This window comes from Sinocyclocheilus anshuiensis, unplaced genomic scaffold (assembly GCF_001515605.1).
Source record: "Sinocyclocheilus anshuiensis isolate Anshui unplaced genomic scaffold, SAMN03320099.WGS_v1.1 scaffold23, whole genome shotgun sequence".
Classification (NCBI taxonomy): Eukaryota; Metazoa; Chordata; class Actinopteri; order Cypriniformes; family Cyprinidae; genus Sinocyclocheilus; species Sinocyclocheilus anshuiensis.
In genome coordinates, this window is record NW_015552545.1 from 864,316 (window position 1) to 883,357 (window position 19,042).

Here is a 19,042-nt window from a genome sequence, read left to right on the forward strand (position 1 = left end):
TGGAGAAAACGGCACAAAGCCTCTTTGGCAACTAATATTAAAGCCTACACTCTGCCCACTTGTATTGTTTTTTCCAAAACCATTAAGCACAGAGACATTAAAATAAAAAGAGCACGATCGTACACAAAATAAGCCAAATCACAATCTTCAGGTAGATCACTAAAGATAGCAATGTCACAGTATGGATACAGAGCACTGAAACAATAAAAAAAAAAGTCTGAAAAACAATGATAGATGAGGTACATATTATAGACCTATTGTAGAAAAGTTACTTAGCTAGTTTAAATTTAGTCATTCTAAAATGTAATTTAGCTACTACTTAAAAACATTATATACTTTATATAGTTACTTAAACAGTATACAGTATTTTAGTTATTTTAAAACGTAATCATTTAGCAACTTCCTGAAAACAATAATTATACGTAAGGCAAGAAACTTAAGCTCAACAATGGCACAAAAGTGAAAACAAATTTGCCTGATGTTTGTTTGCTGCTTTGCAACTCATTAATGAAAGAGTGCAATTCTCCAGGTAAAAGATCAAATACAACATTAAGCATATAAAAATAAAACAACAATGGCAAAGTGGTAGGAGAAAGAAAATCTGTTCATAGATGTAAAATCTGTAATAAAAATAAAACAAAAATGATTTAATTCCAGCATTATCTCTGCTCTGTGTCTGTTAAAAGGTTTTTACTACCATAAATGGAATCTTAAATTACAGATCGAATAAGTTTTACATTAGAATGAACTGAGAGAGATTAATCATATAAAACTTTTATTTTGAACTGAAGAACAAGTTCAAGTTACAACATATCAGTAAGCAAATTCTGTTCCCAAAAAGAGATGATTTTAAACTGTACCATTGACATAGTTCATAAGAGGAAACCTTTCTGTTTTTAAACAATGATATACAATACTAATGAACACTTAAACAGTGCAAGGGGGAAAAGACCAGATGCATTTATAATGTAACTGCATGCCTGTTAAAGATGACTGTTATAAAGAACAAATCATACAGTCCAAAATCAATTGACTACAGCAAAGACGAGTTTCAGTGAGGCACCTAAACTTGGCATTACGTGCTAAAGAGCGCAAACAAAAAAGGGGGTGAGAATATGATCTGACAAATATGAGCAGCTAATATAGTTTATTAGATTAACTCCACAGAAGGGTAAGATTCATGTGTATGGTGAGAGGACATCATTTGGCATATTGTATAGTATATTTTCCCTTTGAATTAAGATGATGACATAACAATGGCTGGTACGATAAAATTTATGCGTTCAAAAAAAGGGGCGAGGAGGAATGTAATCTATGCATTCACAAACGTGCGGCCGCTATTAAGGCTTCTCTACCTCTGTGCATTGTTGTCAAGAACCTCTAAATGCCCTAAAATAAGCTGGAGCTCAGAGCTGTGTGCTGATATTTCATAGTGTGGGGTATGAAGAAAAATACTGGACTGTCTTTGACTGTAACAAAAAGGAAATGCTACATTTCTAAGAGAACATGCGAAAAATGCTCCAACATTGAGATCCAAACACTAACGACATTCTGGCACTGTGTCTCTTCACAGACCACTGAATTATCTACTCTACCAGACAAACAAACATCATCATTCCTTTCAAGAAAATGCAAAATCGAATGGTAATAAAACTCTTGAAAATGTCTGCGAAACCTGTTTCGTTGTGTCATCCAAAAAGTGCAAGTAGCAACCAAGTGGGGATTTACTGCTTTCAGTAGTGCTTCTCCTGCAGGTAATCTTTCATTTTGTTCGGTAAAGGCAATTTCTGGATCAGATCAATCCGTGTGTACTGGCGGATAACAAAGCGGCACAAGTACTGCAGTGAGCGCACTTGCATAAACCTTGAAACGGGATTGGTCAGTCTAACGGGGTAGGTGACGGACCCCGGTAAGCGAGATCTGGAATAGCAGAATGCTCCGTTCTCCGAATCCTTGACCGAATTATCAATGAGATCCACGATTGATACGTGGCCTTCGATGTCAGGTTGCTCGTAGAAGCTGAAACTGCCATTCGAGTGCTCGATTCGCGTGTGCAGAGTCTTACCCTGTGAGCGAAAGCTCAAGCTTAGAAGATATCGATCATCGGAGCTGTCGCGGACTAAAAAAGAACCATCTGGAAGATTCGTCAGCTTTTCTTCAGCCTCCCATCTTGTAATGGGACCCCAATACCAACCCTGCTTGGCTAGTTTCTTCAGTTCAGCCGTGAGACTAGTAACCACCATGGGTCCGCTGTTCTGCACGGCATCGTAGACCCGCTGCACCCCTGGAGCCGAGTTGGGGTCAAAGTTGAGATGGTGCATGACTCTCTCTGCAACCTGAGCATGTGTACCACCAAACCCAGAGAAGCTTCTCTGGAGATAGCTATCGGGCAACGGAGGTAGCCAGGGGTAAAGTGGGGCTTCGAGTCTGGAGCCCTGCAGCAAGACATTTGCAGTGTTTAAAAACAGCTGGTTCACCGATGACGACTCCATGAAGATGTCTGCTGACAGAAGGTCCTGGTCAATAGGCTCCTCATCTGCATGAAGAGATCTGCATCCCTCTGACTGTGGAACGACGTCCATGGGTGTGGTGCCATCTAAGCAAAAAGAGCGTGAACCTTCATCATCAGGAAAGAGTCCATCATCTAAAGGCATTGTGTACTGAATATAATCCTGAGCTGCAAGACCAATGACTACAGGCATGTGTTCATCCATTTCAAGGTGCAAATCGTCATTCTGAGCACCAGAATGGTGGTCTGGCACACGTCTGGTGATTTTAAATGAATCGTTAGATTCTTTGAACTCTCTCTGGAGGTCAAGAAAGTCTTGGTGCACAACGTTGTGAGCCGGACTTGGATCTGAGGAGTTCATTAATGCCTTAACGTCCATTTGGATGCACATCTCCTCCGAGTTCACTGGTCTGAGAGGCCACGGGGTGGGACTGTAATGATGACTATGGACGGATGTGGAGCGAGAGGAATGCTGGGATTTTATGTCACTTAGAGTAATGGGTGCCGAAGAGGAGGAGAAGGTGTCATCATCTATAGAGCATACAGATGGAGAACCACCCTTGACCTTTGGTTTCTGTTTCGCTGATAGTCTTCTTTTCAAGGTGCCCATAAGACCCTCACTCTTAGATCGGACTTTGGATCTTTTTTCGTCCTCATTATCCAGGTCGCTACTGACGAGATCTTTGCTGTAGCATCCTCCAAACAGTGAGTCTTCAGCAGAGAAACTGGCCGCCAAGTCTGGCTGTGATACAGCAAATTCATTCTCTTCTTTGCCTTTAATGTTAAATGACTTTCTTATTGTTTTCAGACTGATCTTCTTCATTCTGAAAGATCCCCCTTAATGATTTGGAGGGGGATTACATGTGATGTTCTTGGAATGAGGGAGATGATTGTGAACACGTACACATAGCTGATCACATACGGCCCACAACTGCCATACCTACAAAACAGAATAAGACATTAATAGAATAAAAAATTATATATATATTCATTACATTCAGGATCAAATGACAATCGCAACTTTCGCAATGTGAGAGAAAATTCAGTGAGATTTTTAAGGTTTTCACCATTTTATACACTTTTTCACCTTGACTAACTCATCACGAGTGGTGTGACAAAGCAAAAAAAAAGTACAAATATTCTGTGAAGGTTCTCAATATGTCATAAAAGCTAGAGATAGAAAAATATCACAATTTTAAGTCCAATTCTTGACAAGGTAATAATTAAATGATTATTATATCTAAAGGCCGGGACACACACCAAGCCGACTTCAAAGAACTAGCGGCGACGAAAGCCGATGTTGTTGTCGTCGCCTCACGTCGGCAGCGTCGGACCAAAAAGCTGCGCTCGAACACACTGCACAGACTACAGCCGAAGGCAAACTAACACGTGTGTTCTGCGCATGCGTGAGAGGAATTAACTGTATATCAGCAGCTATCAATAGTATATATTCGTCATTCAAAAGGAGAAACCGAAACAAAAATATACGAGATAAACGCAGATATACGAAACGTAAACAAAGCAGCGCTTGCTTACCATTTTCGATATCAGTAACATTGATAACTTTAATCATTTTAAGCGGCTCATGTTGTTATGAAAACACTCGCGTATTAGAATGATTGGGAAAAATCAGTAACATTTAAACAGCCTTCTGTCTGTACCGCCTTCATTTACGTGCTTGTTTTCATCACTTTTGCTTTAATTCTCGGGCACTGACTCGTTCGCTAAACTGAACATCCAATCAGAGTTCTCACTCGCGCCGACGGTCCCGATGCCGATTCAACACGTTGAATAGGGCAAACTGCCGCCGACGTGAGCCCGACGAGTGGAACACACTAGTGTTGGGCGATATGGTCATTTTTCAAATCGTCATATCACCAGTCCGTGAGATCGCCGATAGACGATACTACCGTGCATGGGTTGGTGGGGGCAAGAGAGAGACTCTCTGTACTTGTCATAGGCTATTTCATAACTATTTTGTGTTTTAAACCGCGCGCGCGTGAGAGAGAGGGAGCCTATGGAAGCACCACGAATCTAAATAATATACTTTCAAACATACTGATAAACTAACATGTTAAATACCAAAATATTTAAAACAGCGAGTTAATATATATTCGGATACAACAGTCATACATCGCTATTAGGACCGCGCGTCCTGTGACAAGTTTGCCGCATCGACGCACGGAAATTATCAGTCTGGTCTGCAAAATCAGTCAACGGTGAAAATCAAAAGTAATTTTATTTTAAAGACCAACAGTTTAACACTAAATATTGGACATAAACGAACATGTTAAATATAAAGTATTTAAAACAGGTAAGTTCATATATTTGGAGTAAATTTAAATGAAACAGATACATCAGTCATACAGCGCTCCGGACCGCGCACCCCATGACGAGCCCGACGCACCGCCACAGAAACAAGAATGAGATGCGTTCTAACATAACTGTGGCATTAAACTCAGTTAGTGAGGGCTCGGTTAAAATATTGCACATATATAGGCCGTTCAGATTACTTGTCAAAGTGCAACTGTAACGGAGGCCAGTGGTAGGTGCGGTGCAGGTAAACCTCACTCCCCTGATCTCAAGAGACGGTCTAGTGGCGGCAGTCTTTAGCCTCCTTGTTAGTGCGTCCGCCTCCCATGCCGGAGACCCGGGTTCGACACCCACTCGGAACGAGGTGTGGCGGTAAGGACCCGGGGAGAGGGGTTACACAACGAAATACCTTATATCAGCAGACGTTATGTATCTGTGTTTGTGGTTGGAGACTCCTTCACTGGCTACAGGCTCCTCATTTGCTCGCGCGCGTGTGTGTCTTTGTGAAATACAGTGCTGAATTAAAAAGCTGGGCAATTTGATAATAATAGTCAAATTATAATGTGCCGCCTAATAATAGCAATAATAATAATAATTATTATTATTAATACATTCATATGAGAATGAGCCTAATATCGTCTTGACTATCGACAAAGACATCTGCTATCGTCGATATCTCTGACTATCGTCGATACACGATACTATCGTCTATCGGCACAACCCTAGAACATACCAAACAAACTAGCCCGACCGTCGCTCGCCCTTTAATGGTCCAATGTATTTGTCCTTGTTTTGGGTTATATCCGATTGTTAAGTTACAAACACTACTATTCAAAAAGGTTGGGGACAGTAAGATTTTTATTTTTTTTAAGAAATTAATAGTAAGGAAGCATTCAATTGATCTAAAGTGACAGTAAAGACATTATTAATGTTACAAAATATTTCGATTTCAAATAAATGCTATTCTTTTGAACTTTCTATTCAACAAAGAATCCTGGGGAAAAACTATCACAGTTTACACAAAAATATTAAGAAGAGCACAACCGTTTTCAACATCGATTATAAGAAGAAATGTTTCTTGACCACCAAATCAGCATATCAGAATATTTTCTGAAGGACAATATAACAATGAAGACTGGAGTAATGGCTGCTAAAAATTAAGATTTGCCATCACAGGAATAAATTACATTTGGAAAAAAATAAAATATATATATATATATTTTTTTTTATTATTATTTGTTTTAACTTGTAATACTATTTCACAATATTGCTGTTTTACTATATTTTTAAGAGAGTTCATATGAGAGTTCAAAAAATATTATCAACCCCTAACTTCTGAATAATATGTGTATTATCACTTCAAAATGAACACTTGTTATTGAAATAGTTGAGCAGTCATCAAACAATGCATCAAATAAGTTACTTCAACTTATGAATACTGTTGTTGGGTGCTATTTTTAGACTAAATTGGTAGACTCAATAATAAAGAAAAGTTAAAGTTAAAGTTAAAACATGTAAATATCAGCAAAAAAATACTGGTCAAACCAATTATCAGTCTTTTTCTAATAAAATCGGTGTGCATAATAATTACAGATGAAATTTGAAATTGAAATACTGTAGCTTAGATGGAGCATGCAACACCTCAGGACATGTCAAAGACCTGAAGATAATAAACATTAAAGGGGTCATATGATGCGATTTCAATTTTTCCTTTCTCTTTGGAGTGTTACAAGCTCTTGGTGCATAAAGAAGATCTGTAAAGTTGCAAAGACTAAAGTCTCAAATCCAAAGAGATATTCTTTATAAAAGTTAAGAGTCAACCACGCCTACCTAAAACGGCTCGTTCTAACACGCCCCAACATACCTACGTCGCTCTGTGGCAAGATTTGCATAACGCCGCCCAAATGTTCATGCAAAGAAAGAAGACGTAACTTTTATTCTCGCTGTAGTATTGTTGTTGCCGCCGCCATGTCGTGAAGGCACTGTGTGTTTCGTTGTGAAAGCAAAACTACTTTGTTTGGCCTTCCAAAAGAGGACGATATCTGCTTCGCGGGCTTTCACATTGAGCAGCATTAACTACACAGAGCCGTTGTTCACTGACGAGCTGCGCAAAACCACGTTCATATTCGCGCTATTTTTTGCGCAGCTCGTCAGTGAACAACGGCTCTGTGTAGTTAATGCTGCTCAATGTGAAAGCCCGCAGGTGATGGAGATTTACCGCTGATTACAGAACCGGCTTTCTGACAAGATGCGCTTTAAATATCGCATGCGATTTATCGTGCAGCCCTAGATCACACAGAATAAGACAAGCAACATGAACCAATAAAATAACCAGGGTTTTTAGAGATTTAAATTTAAGCTGATTTTAAAGGCTATTTGTTCAATAAAGTCCCGACTTACCAATATAATTAAAAACCATACTGGATAAGTTTAACATAGACACATGGTACCAAACACCACTTTTCTATGAAAATGTATAGGGTTATCAAGGCTGACATTCACATGTGCTGTGTATTTCAAAATAATGGCAAAATTGTATTACAGTAGGTTAAATATTTATGCCTGATTGTTGTCTGGCATGTCTAGTATACATTATGAATTCACTAGATGATAACAGATATACAATATGAATCTAAAACAAGTCATAAAGTTCAAAACACTGCTTGAATTCATAAATATGAGCGTGCTAACGCTTTAAGAGCAGTTAGCACTCAGGCTAACCTGTACAGGCCCTGTATATTAAACATCACTTCTGTCTAATGCTACAACTCTAGCCATCAATATTTACATACAAATATTAACTATACTTTACCTGCCGTGCCTTGAATACACTGTCAACTAACAGCAGTTGTCATATCAGTGTCCGGAGAGCTATATGAGCATTAGGAGACATTATTACTTCACGGCTAGCTGATACCTGCACTTACAAAAAACAGCGCAGAAACTAACTCAATTTCCACAGAGACGAGGAATAATGGGCACTTTATGACCGCGTTTTGCGATAAAATGACACCGTACGCTGTGGACGTTTTGAATTGTGCCTATTTTCGGCGTTTGAAACTTTTCTCTAGCTAGCTGCCGTTTTTCCTGTACTGTCTCGTTTCTCTGCCCTCTTTGTTTGCTGTTGCATCATGGGAGTGAATGTGACGGGGGGAGGAGATCTTTGATGCTCGTCGGAGCACCACTGACTATCTGCTTGAGCACAAGAAACCGCATCTCAAGACTTCTTCTTCTTCTTCGGTTTTATGGCGGGTAGCACCAATGTTAAGGTGCATTATCGCCACCTACTGTATTGGAGTGTGAACCAGCGTTTACCCTTTCATAATAAGAGGACCAAAAAAAAAAAATAATTACTAAAAAAAAAAATGTTTACTTCTTTACCTCAGGAAGATTTTTCCCACTAAATTCTCTTAATCAGCTCTGTTCTCTTAAGATACAAAAATAAACTTTCTAGTCCATAAGTAAATATATTTTTAAGCTTTAGGTTATCCACTCCCATCTTTCTAAGTTCATTCTTCATTGTTTCTCGTTCATTAGTATACTTTTGACAAACACAAATAACATGTTCTACTGATTCCTCCATTCCACAGTGCTCACATAATCCTGTTGGATGTTTATTTATTATTTTTAAGGTTTTATTCAGCATAGTATGCCCAACCCTTAATCTTGTTAGAATATTTTCCTCTTTGGTGCTTCTTTTAGTTATTCTCACGACTCCTACTTCTCGCTGTATTTCATAAAGTTGACGTCCTGTATTTCCTGTATCCCATTTATGTTGCCACTCCTTAGTGGTATATGCTTTAATTACTGCTTTTGCTTCATATTTACTAAATTAGATATTCATGATATCCTCATTCTGCTTCTTCTTCTTCGTCTTCTTCTTCTTCTAATGTTTATTGGCAGACTAGCTTATTAGTGCATTACCGCCACCATTTGAACTGGAGTGTGAAGCAACGACGCATGTATAGGTATGTACAGTGGTGTGAAAAAGTGTTGGCCCCCTTCCTGATTTCTTTTTTTTTTTGCATGTTTGTCACACTTTAATGTTTCAGATCATCAAACAAATTTAAATATTAGTAAAAGATAACACAAGTGAACACAACATGCAGTTTTTAAATGAAGGTTTTTATTATTAAGGGAAAAACAAAATCCAAAACTGCATGGCCCTGTGTGAAAAAGTGTTTGCCCCCTAAACCTAATAACTGGTTGGGCCACCCTTAGCAGCAACAACTGCAATCAAGCGTTTGCGATAACTTGCAATGAGTCTATTACAGCGCTGTGGATATTACATCCAGCTTCTTCAGTAAAGTTTTTGCTGCCGAGTCGTACGCATATCAAGGCTGTTATTTAATTTATTTTATATATACATGTCAGGTCACGTGTTTTATATTTGGTCATGTTCATTTGTAATTTTATATAGGTACTTTAATAATTCCAATTCCTGTTGGCCAACACAATCATATTTTTGTAATGTCACCTTGTGCTTGAGTGTTTCATTATTGTTTTACTTATTAAGTCTCGCAGAAAAGGATAAATTGCACTTAAATACCAACCGTTAGTTCCTGTGACAAGTAACTCTTGTTATGAAGTGTCTTTATTTTAAATATTTAAGTTTATTGGTTTTACATATTTAATCAAAGTAGACTGTAATGATATACATTACTTGTGTGACACTATTATAATCATAATTGGAGAGCTGTCTTTTATTAATTTCTTTTTAATTTCTATTAGTTTGTTTGTTTACATTTTTTGTAATGTTTTGGTGTGCGATGCTGTAGAAGTGCAACTACTGTCATATATGTTTACATATGTATATGTATTTATTTGTTTGTTTGCACAAATTTTAAACCTAATTTTATTTTATTAGCCTAAAGTTAATATAGATTAAACCTGTTCCCAAGATCATTTTTGAGGATTTTTTTTTTTACATATCCTCAATTTATTCATACTTCTTTGAAGAGACCTTGGAAAAGAAAACCAGGCTGCTCACAAGTAAAAAGCAAAGCCTCCTGCACTTTTGTTGTGCTTTTGCACATCAGATTTTAGTTGATTAAAGTGTGGTCTAATTAGTGTCAGTAATATTTAAAAAAGGGTGCCTATGCATGCCAAGGCCAGGCTAATTGATGTCATACTCTTTCTCTGTGTTGTTTTTCTGCCCCGTTTAACTGACAGAGCTGTGGGCTGTTGTGGTCAGGTGTACTAAAAGCTACAACGAGGAGACAGATACTGTGCAGAGGGATAATTACCTTCAGCAACAAGAGTTAAACAAGCACCTCTCTCACAGACAACGCAATGTATTCTGCTTTTACTGTAATGCATTTTACAGCAAATTACTTTTACTTAGAACAATAAGCTTTATTAGCTTTAATAACATTTTAATTTTGTATTATTATTTATGTAATTAATCCCTGGCATATTGCCATTTGACAAGATGACCCCCAGTATTTTCATATGCAAAATTAGGTTTGAATACAAACGAATACAAATACTTCCGTATTTTTATCATCTATTTAGTGAAGTTTAATTTCCACTATTTGAATAAAGTGATGTAATCTGTAAACAAACACAGTTTGGGCATGAGTATTAGACTTACATTATGTTGTCTGTATGTCAAACAAATCTCTCCAGTGGTTTTGAACAGTAACGTGACAAAACCCTCCATGACAGCTCGCATTACTTTCCCCTGATAGCATAAACTGCCTTGAGAGTCAATGTCATCTGACATGTTTTCATGCCTCGATTGGCGGCGAGGCCAGATGGAAAACATGAGCAAGAGTGATTGATGTGCTCGCGAGGGTCGGAGGTCATATTAAGCAGTCATGACAGGCCATCCTTTAGCAGAGACGTTTAACAGGTGCACGCAGAGGGCTGGTGAGCAGCAGGACAATGAGTTTGATTGGGGGCGATGGAGCCCAGTGTGAGGGTACGTGTGATGACTCAACCAACAGGCTGTTCTCATTCACTGCAGAAGTCTTCCCGGGCTGATTGTCGGCATATAAGGCTTTATTTCGTTCTTCAACGGAGAGAGCTGCCCCGAGTCTTCTTTACAGCTCAATCTGTTAGCATAGGACATTAACATCGGAGGAAAAGAGCTTTGTCTCCACTTTGAGGCACTAAAATATTAAGATTCCTTTACATCTTTTGGAGCCTGTGAAATTATGAAAATACTAATGTTAAAGAGAAATGTTAAAGAAAAATCTTAAAGGATACTAGTGCTTGTGAAAATACACGGCAAATCAAATATCTGATTTGCCTTTAAAATTCAGAACTCACTAATTGTTTAACATAATCAACTGCCTACTTTAGAAGATATTTTGGTACTCAAATAGCCTGTTTGGTCGATCGGTGCTCTTCGAGTGGATTGACATTGTTGCTGTAAGCTCTTGCAGTAAGTTGAAGAGCTGAAGCACAATTCAAATAATAGGATTGAGAGTTGTTAGTGTGTTCCACAACTATTGTCATTTGATTCAACATAATCTAATAAAAAAGTAAAATAAATAAAAGACAATAAGGCTTTACTATTAAACAAAGCAGTATGAATTGTAAGCTCATGGAAAGTGCTCTCGGCTGGTTTATTTTAGCAGTAGCATGCACTTTGCTTGCAGTAGCATGCTGTTTTATATGTCTCTCTGTTGTTATAGCTTTAATTGATTTCTTGTTTTCCACTTGGCCTGCAAGTGTTAATAATGCTGCAATTAAGATTTCACTTGTATAAGTCACAATTGTGAGGTATAAAGTCACAATTTATGAGATATACTGTATAGTCACATTGTGGAATATAAAGTCATAATTGTGAGACAAAGTCACATTGTGAGATATAAACTCATAATTGTGAGAAATGTGGCAAAGCATTAAATTGTTACTCAAAATCACTGTTTGATGTCACATTGTTAGCTTTGCTTGATTTCTTGCTTTCTACTTTATCTGCAAGTGGTAATAATGCTAACAATGAAGATTTCACTGGTACCTCTCATTATCTCCTCCAGACACCAACGGCATCTCAATCGTCTCCTACAGCTGTACCACTGCGTATTTTATTCATACCAACACAACGCTTTAGGCTACAGTTGAAAGTAACTAACATCGGCAGGAATGGACAAGCTTAATTTTCATAGCTTCCTGTACCGGTTCCAGGGTTTTTTGTTGTTTTGCCCCACTTGTGTATCCGTTTCCTCCTGACTGGCACTGCTACCCTGGGGCCTGTCTGTTCATGATATTAAAATATCTAGGGAAAGGGGGATGCTGCCATCAAGAGGTGTGATAACATCTCCGTGGAGGAATTAAATATTTAAGCTGCATAGGAATATGGTGTTATGTACTGCTGCAAGACCGAAAAGCTTTTGCAAACTGCACAGTTTTTATGCGAAGAATGTGCTACGTTTGTGCTAATGCAAACTGAACGGAATGTACAAAACTATGTAACAGAATGTAAATTCTGTGATATCGCAGTCAGCTATCAGTAGGCCTATTGTCAGTATCTTTCAGACATAACCTCACAGTAATGTCACAATGACAAACTGACAATTTGTTTAGCAAACTTTACTGAATTCATTTTTAAATAATGAAATCATGTTTCCTTTTATGGAGAGCACACATCGATTTTAGGGAACATGTTAGGGCAATGTTTGGATTGCGGTTAACCAAACAGTTGATGGTCCCCATCTGACTTCCATAGTATAGAAAAAAATACTATGGTAGTCAAAGGGGACCATCAACTGTTTGGGACCATCTTCAAATTATCTGCTTTTCTGTTCAGCTGAAGAAAGACATTCATACAGGTTTAGGATAATTTGAGGGTGAGTAAATTATGACAGAATTTTCATTTTGGGTGAGCTATCCCTTTAAGGGGAGACACTGCAGGCAAAAACACTGTTTTTATGCACCTCTCAAGTTTGAGATTTTGGGGTTTTTGGTTTTTCATAAAGTGTTTTTTCAGACTAGTGGAAAGAAAACATCCAAAAGACACTGTTAAGTGTTTCTTTTATAGCACTTTATCTATCTGTGTCAATAGATTTCAATTATAATACATATTTTTAAAGGCCGTTTTCTCAAAATGAGTTTTTTCTCCTACACTGAGCCATAAATCTCCACTTCAGTAGCACTTACACACACACCAAACTTTACATTTTTATTCCTGTCTATATCCTGAAGGTTTTTACAGAGGGATTTGATCATATGTAATTTGCTTGATTATATACAACATTTGAATCCCCCCAAAATTGTGAAAACAGTGTTTTCTGAATTATGGAGTGACAAGATACCCAAAATTATGAGATACCCAAAATTCCCTCTGTAAAAACTTTTGACTCTAATATGTCAAAAAATTTATTTTGAAACTGACATCATCCAGTGTTTAGATTTTTGCACAAGAAATATATGCAAATTAGCGCAAATTTAATTAAATAATGACTCATTTGAATATCTAAACCTAACACTTTAGAAAACTTGTAATACAAAAAATGTTTGCAATTATCAATGTAATCAATCAGCTGGGTAAGTAAGGCGATAACTATTAGTTTTGTTTTTTTTACCCTAGTCACCTGCAGTGTCTCGCCTTGAGATATTAATTGCTCATTCAATATCTACTCACTATATTAAAGCAACATATCATGAAAGTATAACAAAATGAGTGACAGTAAATAATAGTATTTGAGACCTTTACGGGTTATGCCACATTTAAATAAGACATCCAGAGGAAGTGTGCTGAGGTCACAACTGCTGAAACTGGCATTAGTTCAGGTGGTTACAGGCAGGAAAACATGTCAATCACCACTGAGGGCCTCCTGCCAGACATGTTTCCCCCAGCGGTTCAATAGGCACACTGATGCATTGCCATCCACAAATGCAAAAATCAGGTTGCGAGTAAATAATCACAAGTCATGTGATTATTTTGGCTGTGTTTAATGGATTGTTTGTGTATGCAAACCTCAAGATTTTTCATATCTTCAATGGCTGGCCTAGAATTGCTTTACCTAATGTGATATAATGAACTAAGTAAATTTTGGAAATGCACTTGTGAACGCAAATGCATCAAAAGGTACGCAAAAATATCATCAGCACCCACAATGAATATATTTTGGAACAGAACGAGCAGCTCAGCTACACATCTGAGGTGCCATAGTGGGTCTATGAGGCCATAGGCAGCCAGTCTGTTGAAATGGGGTTTATTTTCTTTCTGCTTAGCTTAACCCCACTGGTTCCCTGTGGTCTATACACAGAGTTCTGCTGCATTTGCGCTTTCTTTGATTATCAAGAAGAAAGCATTATATATTGTGCCAAACTTCCCTGAAGTAAGACAAAATTCGGCTTCTTCCACACAGACCTGCTTTGACTATGCCCCCAGTGTCCCCTTATAAAGGGCTCCCTTGTTATCTGAGACTTGATTAGACTAAATTTAAAAGGTTGAAAACAGGGGCAAAAAATAACATAATGTTTTGTCAAGTATATGTAGACTTGAAAAAATGAGCACTTTCATTACACTCCTTTGTGGAACAGGCATGAGTGAATGCAGAGCAGGTTTTGACTGTTTTCTTTGGCTTTATAATATGAAATTTCAGAAACACACTGCAATACATATCTGCAAGATACCTTCTTTTCATAAAATGATGTGTAAGTTTGAACATTTCAGTAGTGCAGTCACGACTGGTTTATGAAATATTGCTTGTGGGATTCAGATGGAATATTTCCAAAACCACCAAGGGGATCCTGCTTACCAGGACGTTTTCTTTTGATAATGAATTATCACATCTGCAGAACAATAAGAATTTTGTGCTTAAGGCTAATTGAAATTAAAATTGCAATGACAACTAAATGAAGCCAAAGAGTCCAGTAGAGGGCAGTGTTGCTTTTAAACAGCTGGTGGAAACCGAATGGCAACGCTAATGCATCCATATGCTCAACCACACTCACTTTGGTGGACATATTAGGAAAATGTAACAAATAACATTAATAAATGAAATGCATAGGTCGTTTGTGCTCACCTTGCCTTTTGTCACGTGTTTGCAGATGGAGCGTGTGTTAGATTGAATTAAAGGCATTGGAGACCAAAAAATGATCTGAGAACTAATGACACAAACACATAAAAACATAAAAATATGAATATATTTCTTGTGAAAAGAACTTTACACATAAATTTGAATTTAACTGAATTATTTCTGTTCAAATGTATCCATTCTAAACCCTAATCATACACTGCCAACTGTCAAGTAAATCCTTTTCAGATATTATTTACTGTAATAATTGCCTTTGGCTGCTGTAGTACAGTTACAAATAAAAAAATATAATTTAAACTAGTTTAATATATTTCATTTTGAAAACAACATCAGACTGTTTATAAAAGCATCTTTCAAATGCATATGTAAATATGAAGACACAAGTATTGCACTAAAACAGAGATGGCACTCACATGTTGTCCTAAACACTTAAAGGATAAGATCAGGCAGGGGATACAATAATTTAGCATGAAACTGATTTTACTAGCTGTATAAGCAGGCTTTCCTGTTGGTTGCGTGCCATTCTTTGATGCCTTGGCTACTTCACCTCCATCAGATCAAAACAAAGCTACTATTTTACACTCACCTACTGTCCTCAATGGGTTATGTGTGAATGTGAGAAAAAAAGAGGTGAAATCAAATACCTCCTCCAAACAGAAAAAAAGGTCAGAGACGACGTGAACAGTGAGGGCAAGCCCCTCTCCTGACCATATCATTAAGCAGCCCAGTTCTATAAGCAGGACCTCTCGCTGTTTACCCTTGGCAAAAGAAACCCCAGCACCCACATAAACACCACAACTTGAAATCATGTCATCGCAGTGTACACACTGCACAGTGCACATATGTATGTCCTGTGCAGTCAGCATTCAAAGTCACAGGGCATTTATTTGAAGACAGGGCAACACATCCGCAGCAAATCATTTATGTTTTCTGAAATGGTTAGTAAAACTGGTGTATAATAATTGATAGTGTGTGGTTTGAAATGCTTCCTTGCTTTGCGAACAAAATTTATAATGTTTTGCCAGTGGTTTGAGACCTCACTAATTCAAAACCTATGCGAGAAACCTACTGTATGCCAGTGATTTTATAAGCAGCTTGACTTATGTTTCTTAATGAAAAGGACATTGTGGAATCCTGTTCCTGCCTCAGGGTAAAAAATAATAAAGGTAATTGTAATAAGTTTAAAATGAAAAATTCACATTGTGAGATATAAAGTCACAATTGTTAGATATAAATTCCTAATTGTGAGATATAAAGTCACACATGTGGGATATAGATTCATAATTGTGAAATATAAAGTCACAATTGTTAGATATAAATTAATAATTGTGAGATATGAAGTCACAATTTAAGATATAAAATCACAACTGAGATTTAGTCACATTGAGATAGTCAAAATTATGAGATATGAAGTCACATTTTGAAATATAAAATCACAAGTGTAAGATTTAGTCACATTGAGATAAAGCCATAATTATGAGATATAGTCACATTGAGATACAGTCAAAATTATGAGATATGAAGTCACATTTTGAAATATAACATCACAAGTGTAAGATTTAGTCACATTGAGATAAAGCCATAATTATGAGATATAGTCACATTGAGATACAGTCAAAATTATGAGATATGAAGTCACATTTTGAAATATAACATCACAAGTGTAAGATTTAGTCACATTGAGATAAAGCCATAATTATGAGATATAAAGTCACATTGAGATAAAGTCACAATTATGAGATATAAAGACACATTTTAAGATAAAATCATAATTATGAGATATAAAGTCACATTTTAAGATAAAATCATAATTACGAGATATAAAGTCGCATTTTAAGATAAAATCATAATTATGAGATATAAAGTCACATTGTAAGATCAAGTCATAATTGGGAATTTTAAAATCACAATTGTGAGATATAAAGTCACACATGTGGGATATAGATTCATAATTGTGAGATATAAGTCACAATTGTTAGATATAAATTCATAATCGTGAGATAAAGTCACAATTGTTGGATATAACTTCATAATTGTGAGATATATCACAATTGTTGGAGATACATTTATAATCGTGAGATATATTCACATTGTGAGATATGAAGTCACCATTTAAGATATAAAATCACAACTGAGATTTAAAGTCACTTTGAGATCAAGTCACAATTATGAGACATAAAGTCACATTGTAAGATAAAGTCATAATTGGGAATTTTAAAGTCACCACTGTGAAATATAAAGTCATAATTGTGAGATATCAAGTCAGTCACAAGAAACAAAGTTAATATTTAATTAGTTTAAAGCTGTAGCACATATAAATGATATTTTCCTGATTAATGTAGGAATATTACAGAATAAACAAGATATAATCAATGCATAAATTATGAGAAAATGTTGAATAAACATATCAAATCAAAAATCATATAAATCAAGTACATCAAAATGACCCACTGAGGCATCCAACCCAAACAAACCACTCTCTTTCGGGTTTGCTTCACTCAAGCCTACTAAAACGAACCCTCTGTCATGATTTCAAGACACAGTGTGTACTCCCAATGAAGCAAAATATACAATTTAATGAAATTTCTAAATATTACGATGAAAATAGTAGGTTCGGTTGTGTGCACTCTGCTCAGGTCAGCGACAGGGGGGCACCGACGGCTCATGCCAAACTTTAGCATGCCTATTTTAGCCATGATGGAAAATTTTCCTCAGGTTCTTCAAGGACATACAGTGGGGGTACAGGGGAGTGGGCAGAAAGCTCTTTGCTTTACGACTGCTGTGTGAACATAGGGAAAACTTGCACAACCACCACATTGGCACAACCTCAGTGTGTGTGGGATCTTGACAAATACATCTTAGAACACAGCCAATATCGCAACCAAGAGGGTGAAATCCAGAAGATTTAGGGTACTGAGAAACGGGAGAGTTGGCAAAGTATGTGTGTTGGTGGGTGAAAAAAAAGACAAACCTCTGAGGTGAATATCATTTCAGCATATCAGCAAATGGTGTGGCCTCAGTTTGAAAGAATTTCAGAATAATTCCCTCTTTGTGTATGAATGAGAAAACTATGTGATCATAATGACCCACACCTACCACCCATCAGAAAGGACATAAACATCTGCAACCAGCATTTTGGAATCATAACATATCTCAGATCAAGTTACAACCGTTTTCCGGCAATTCTGTCCCATACAAGCCCATGCACAATGTCTTATTTTCAAAAAATACACTTACAGTATATGTATAGAATGAAAACATCTGGAACCAGATATGACACTTCTGTGGGCTGTGAGATGGATATTTATGTATATAAGCACAGTTAAAAATAGTCCATTATCATTATACAAACCAGCAATGCAAAGAAAAGCACCCTCATCACCAAGTTCCTGCTGTAAGTATGTTAGAATAATACTCATTAAAATCTGCTGTGGTGGTGAGCTCGCACACGACCTCTGCAAGCCCTTATGTGAAGGTACTTATTGTTGACCGCATGCACATCATATACGTCCACTCAAGCGAGCGGCTTCTGAGGAATTCATATGAATGTGTGAGTCATTTCTAGAAACTGGCATACAATCACCAGGCTGTGGATATCAAAAATGGATTGTTCACAAATAGACATCCTCACTATCCAGTGCTGTGGTCATCTCTCTCTGGACCACTGGATCACAGGTCTGTTCTGAAAGGATTGTGGGCAGCAGGGAAAATCCAGTGCTAAATATGAATAATAAAATGCAACTGTCCGTATAGTCATGCACAGTTAAGATAGGAAAGTGCTTTCCATATCATATCTAAAGGCTATGCGATGTAAAGAAGCTAGTGTAATAGGCAGATGCCAACATGGGCAGGTTGCGTGACTCATCCTTGAAAACCAAAGAAAATCACACAAGGTAAAAAAAAATTCTACCCAGGCTTGGATAAATGTGGTTTGTGAGAACCACAATGTGTTTTCCACAGCGATTTATTAGCTGCCACAATTAAAGAGTATGACACAATTAAAATTACATTTTGTGCCATAAACAATTTCAGTACTCTGTCAGGTTGTCAGCAGATGCCGACCTATAGAGGTAGCTATTATTTTTTTTTACATATGAAGACACATTTAACTGCCAGAAACATATCAATAATATTATACAGACAAAAACTAAAACTATTATATTATATATTATATTAGGCTAAATTATTGTCACTGTTGTAAAGGCAAATTAATTAATTTATTTATATA

At 37.0% G+C, this 19,042-nt stretch overlaps 1 protein-coding gene across 1 annotated transcript; it reads right to left on the bottom strand.

The window, feature by feature from the left end:
* Positions 1-766: 766 nt before the first annotated feature.
* Positions 767-8,042, bottom strand: LOC107664088 (suppressor of cytokine signaling 6-like). Its single transcript, XM_016454547.1, has 2 exons — positions 7,635-8,042; positions 767-3,449 (listed from the first exon to the last, which is right to left on the bottom strand). The coding sequence occupies exon 2, from the start codon at positions 3,330-3,332 to the stop codon at positions 1,734-1,736; it is 1,599 nt and encodes a 532-aa protein (XP_016310033.1). The 5' UTR covers positions 3,333-3,449; positions 7,635-8,042; the 3' UTR covers positions 767-1,733.
* Positions 8,043-19,042: the final 11,000 nt, after the last annotated feature.

Excerpts from the sequence above, each read along its gene's own strand:
- LOC107664088 (XM_016454547.1), bottom strand. The coding sequence starts at position 3,332 with ATGAAGAAGATCAGTCTGAAAACAATAAGAAAGTCATTTAACATTAAA.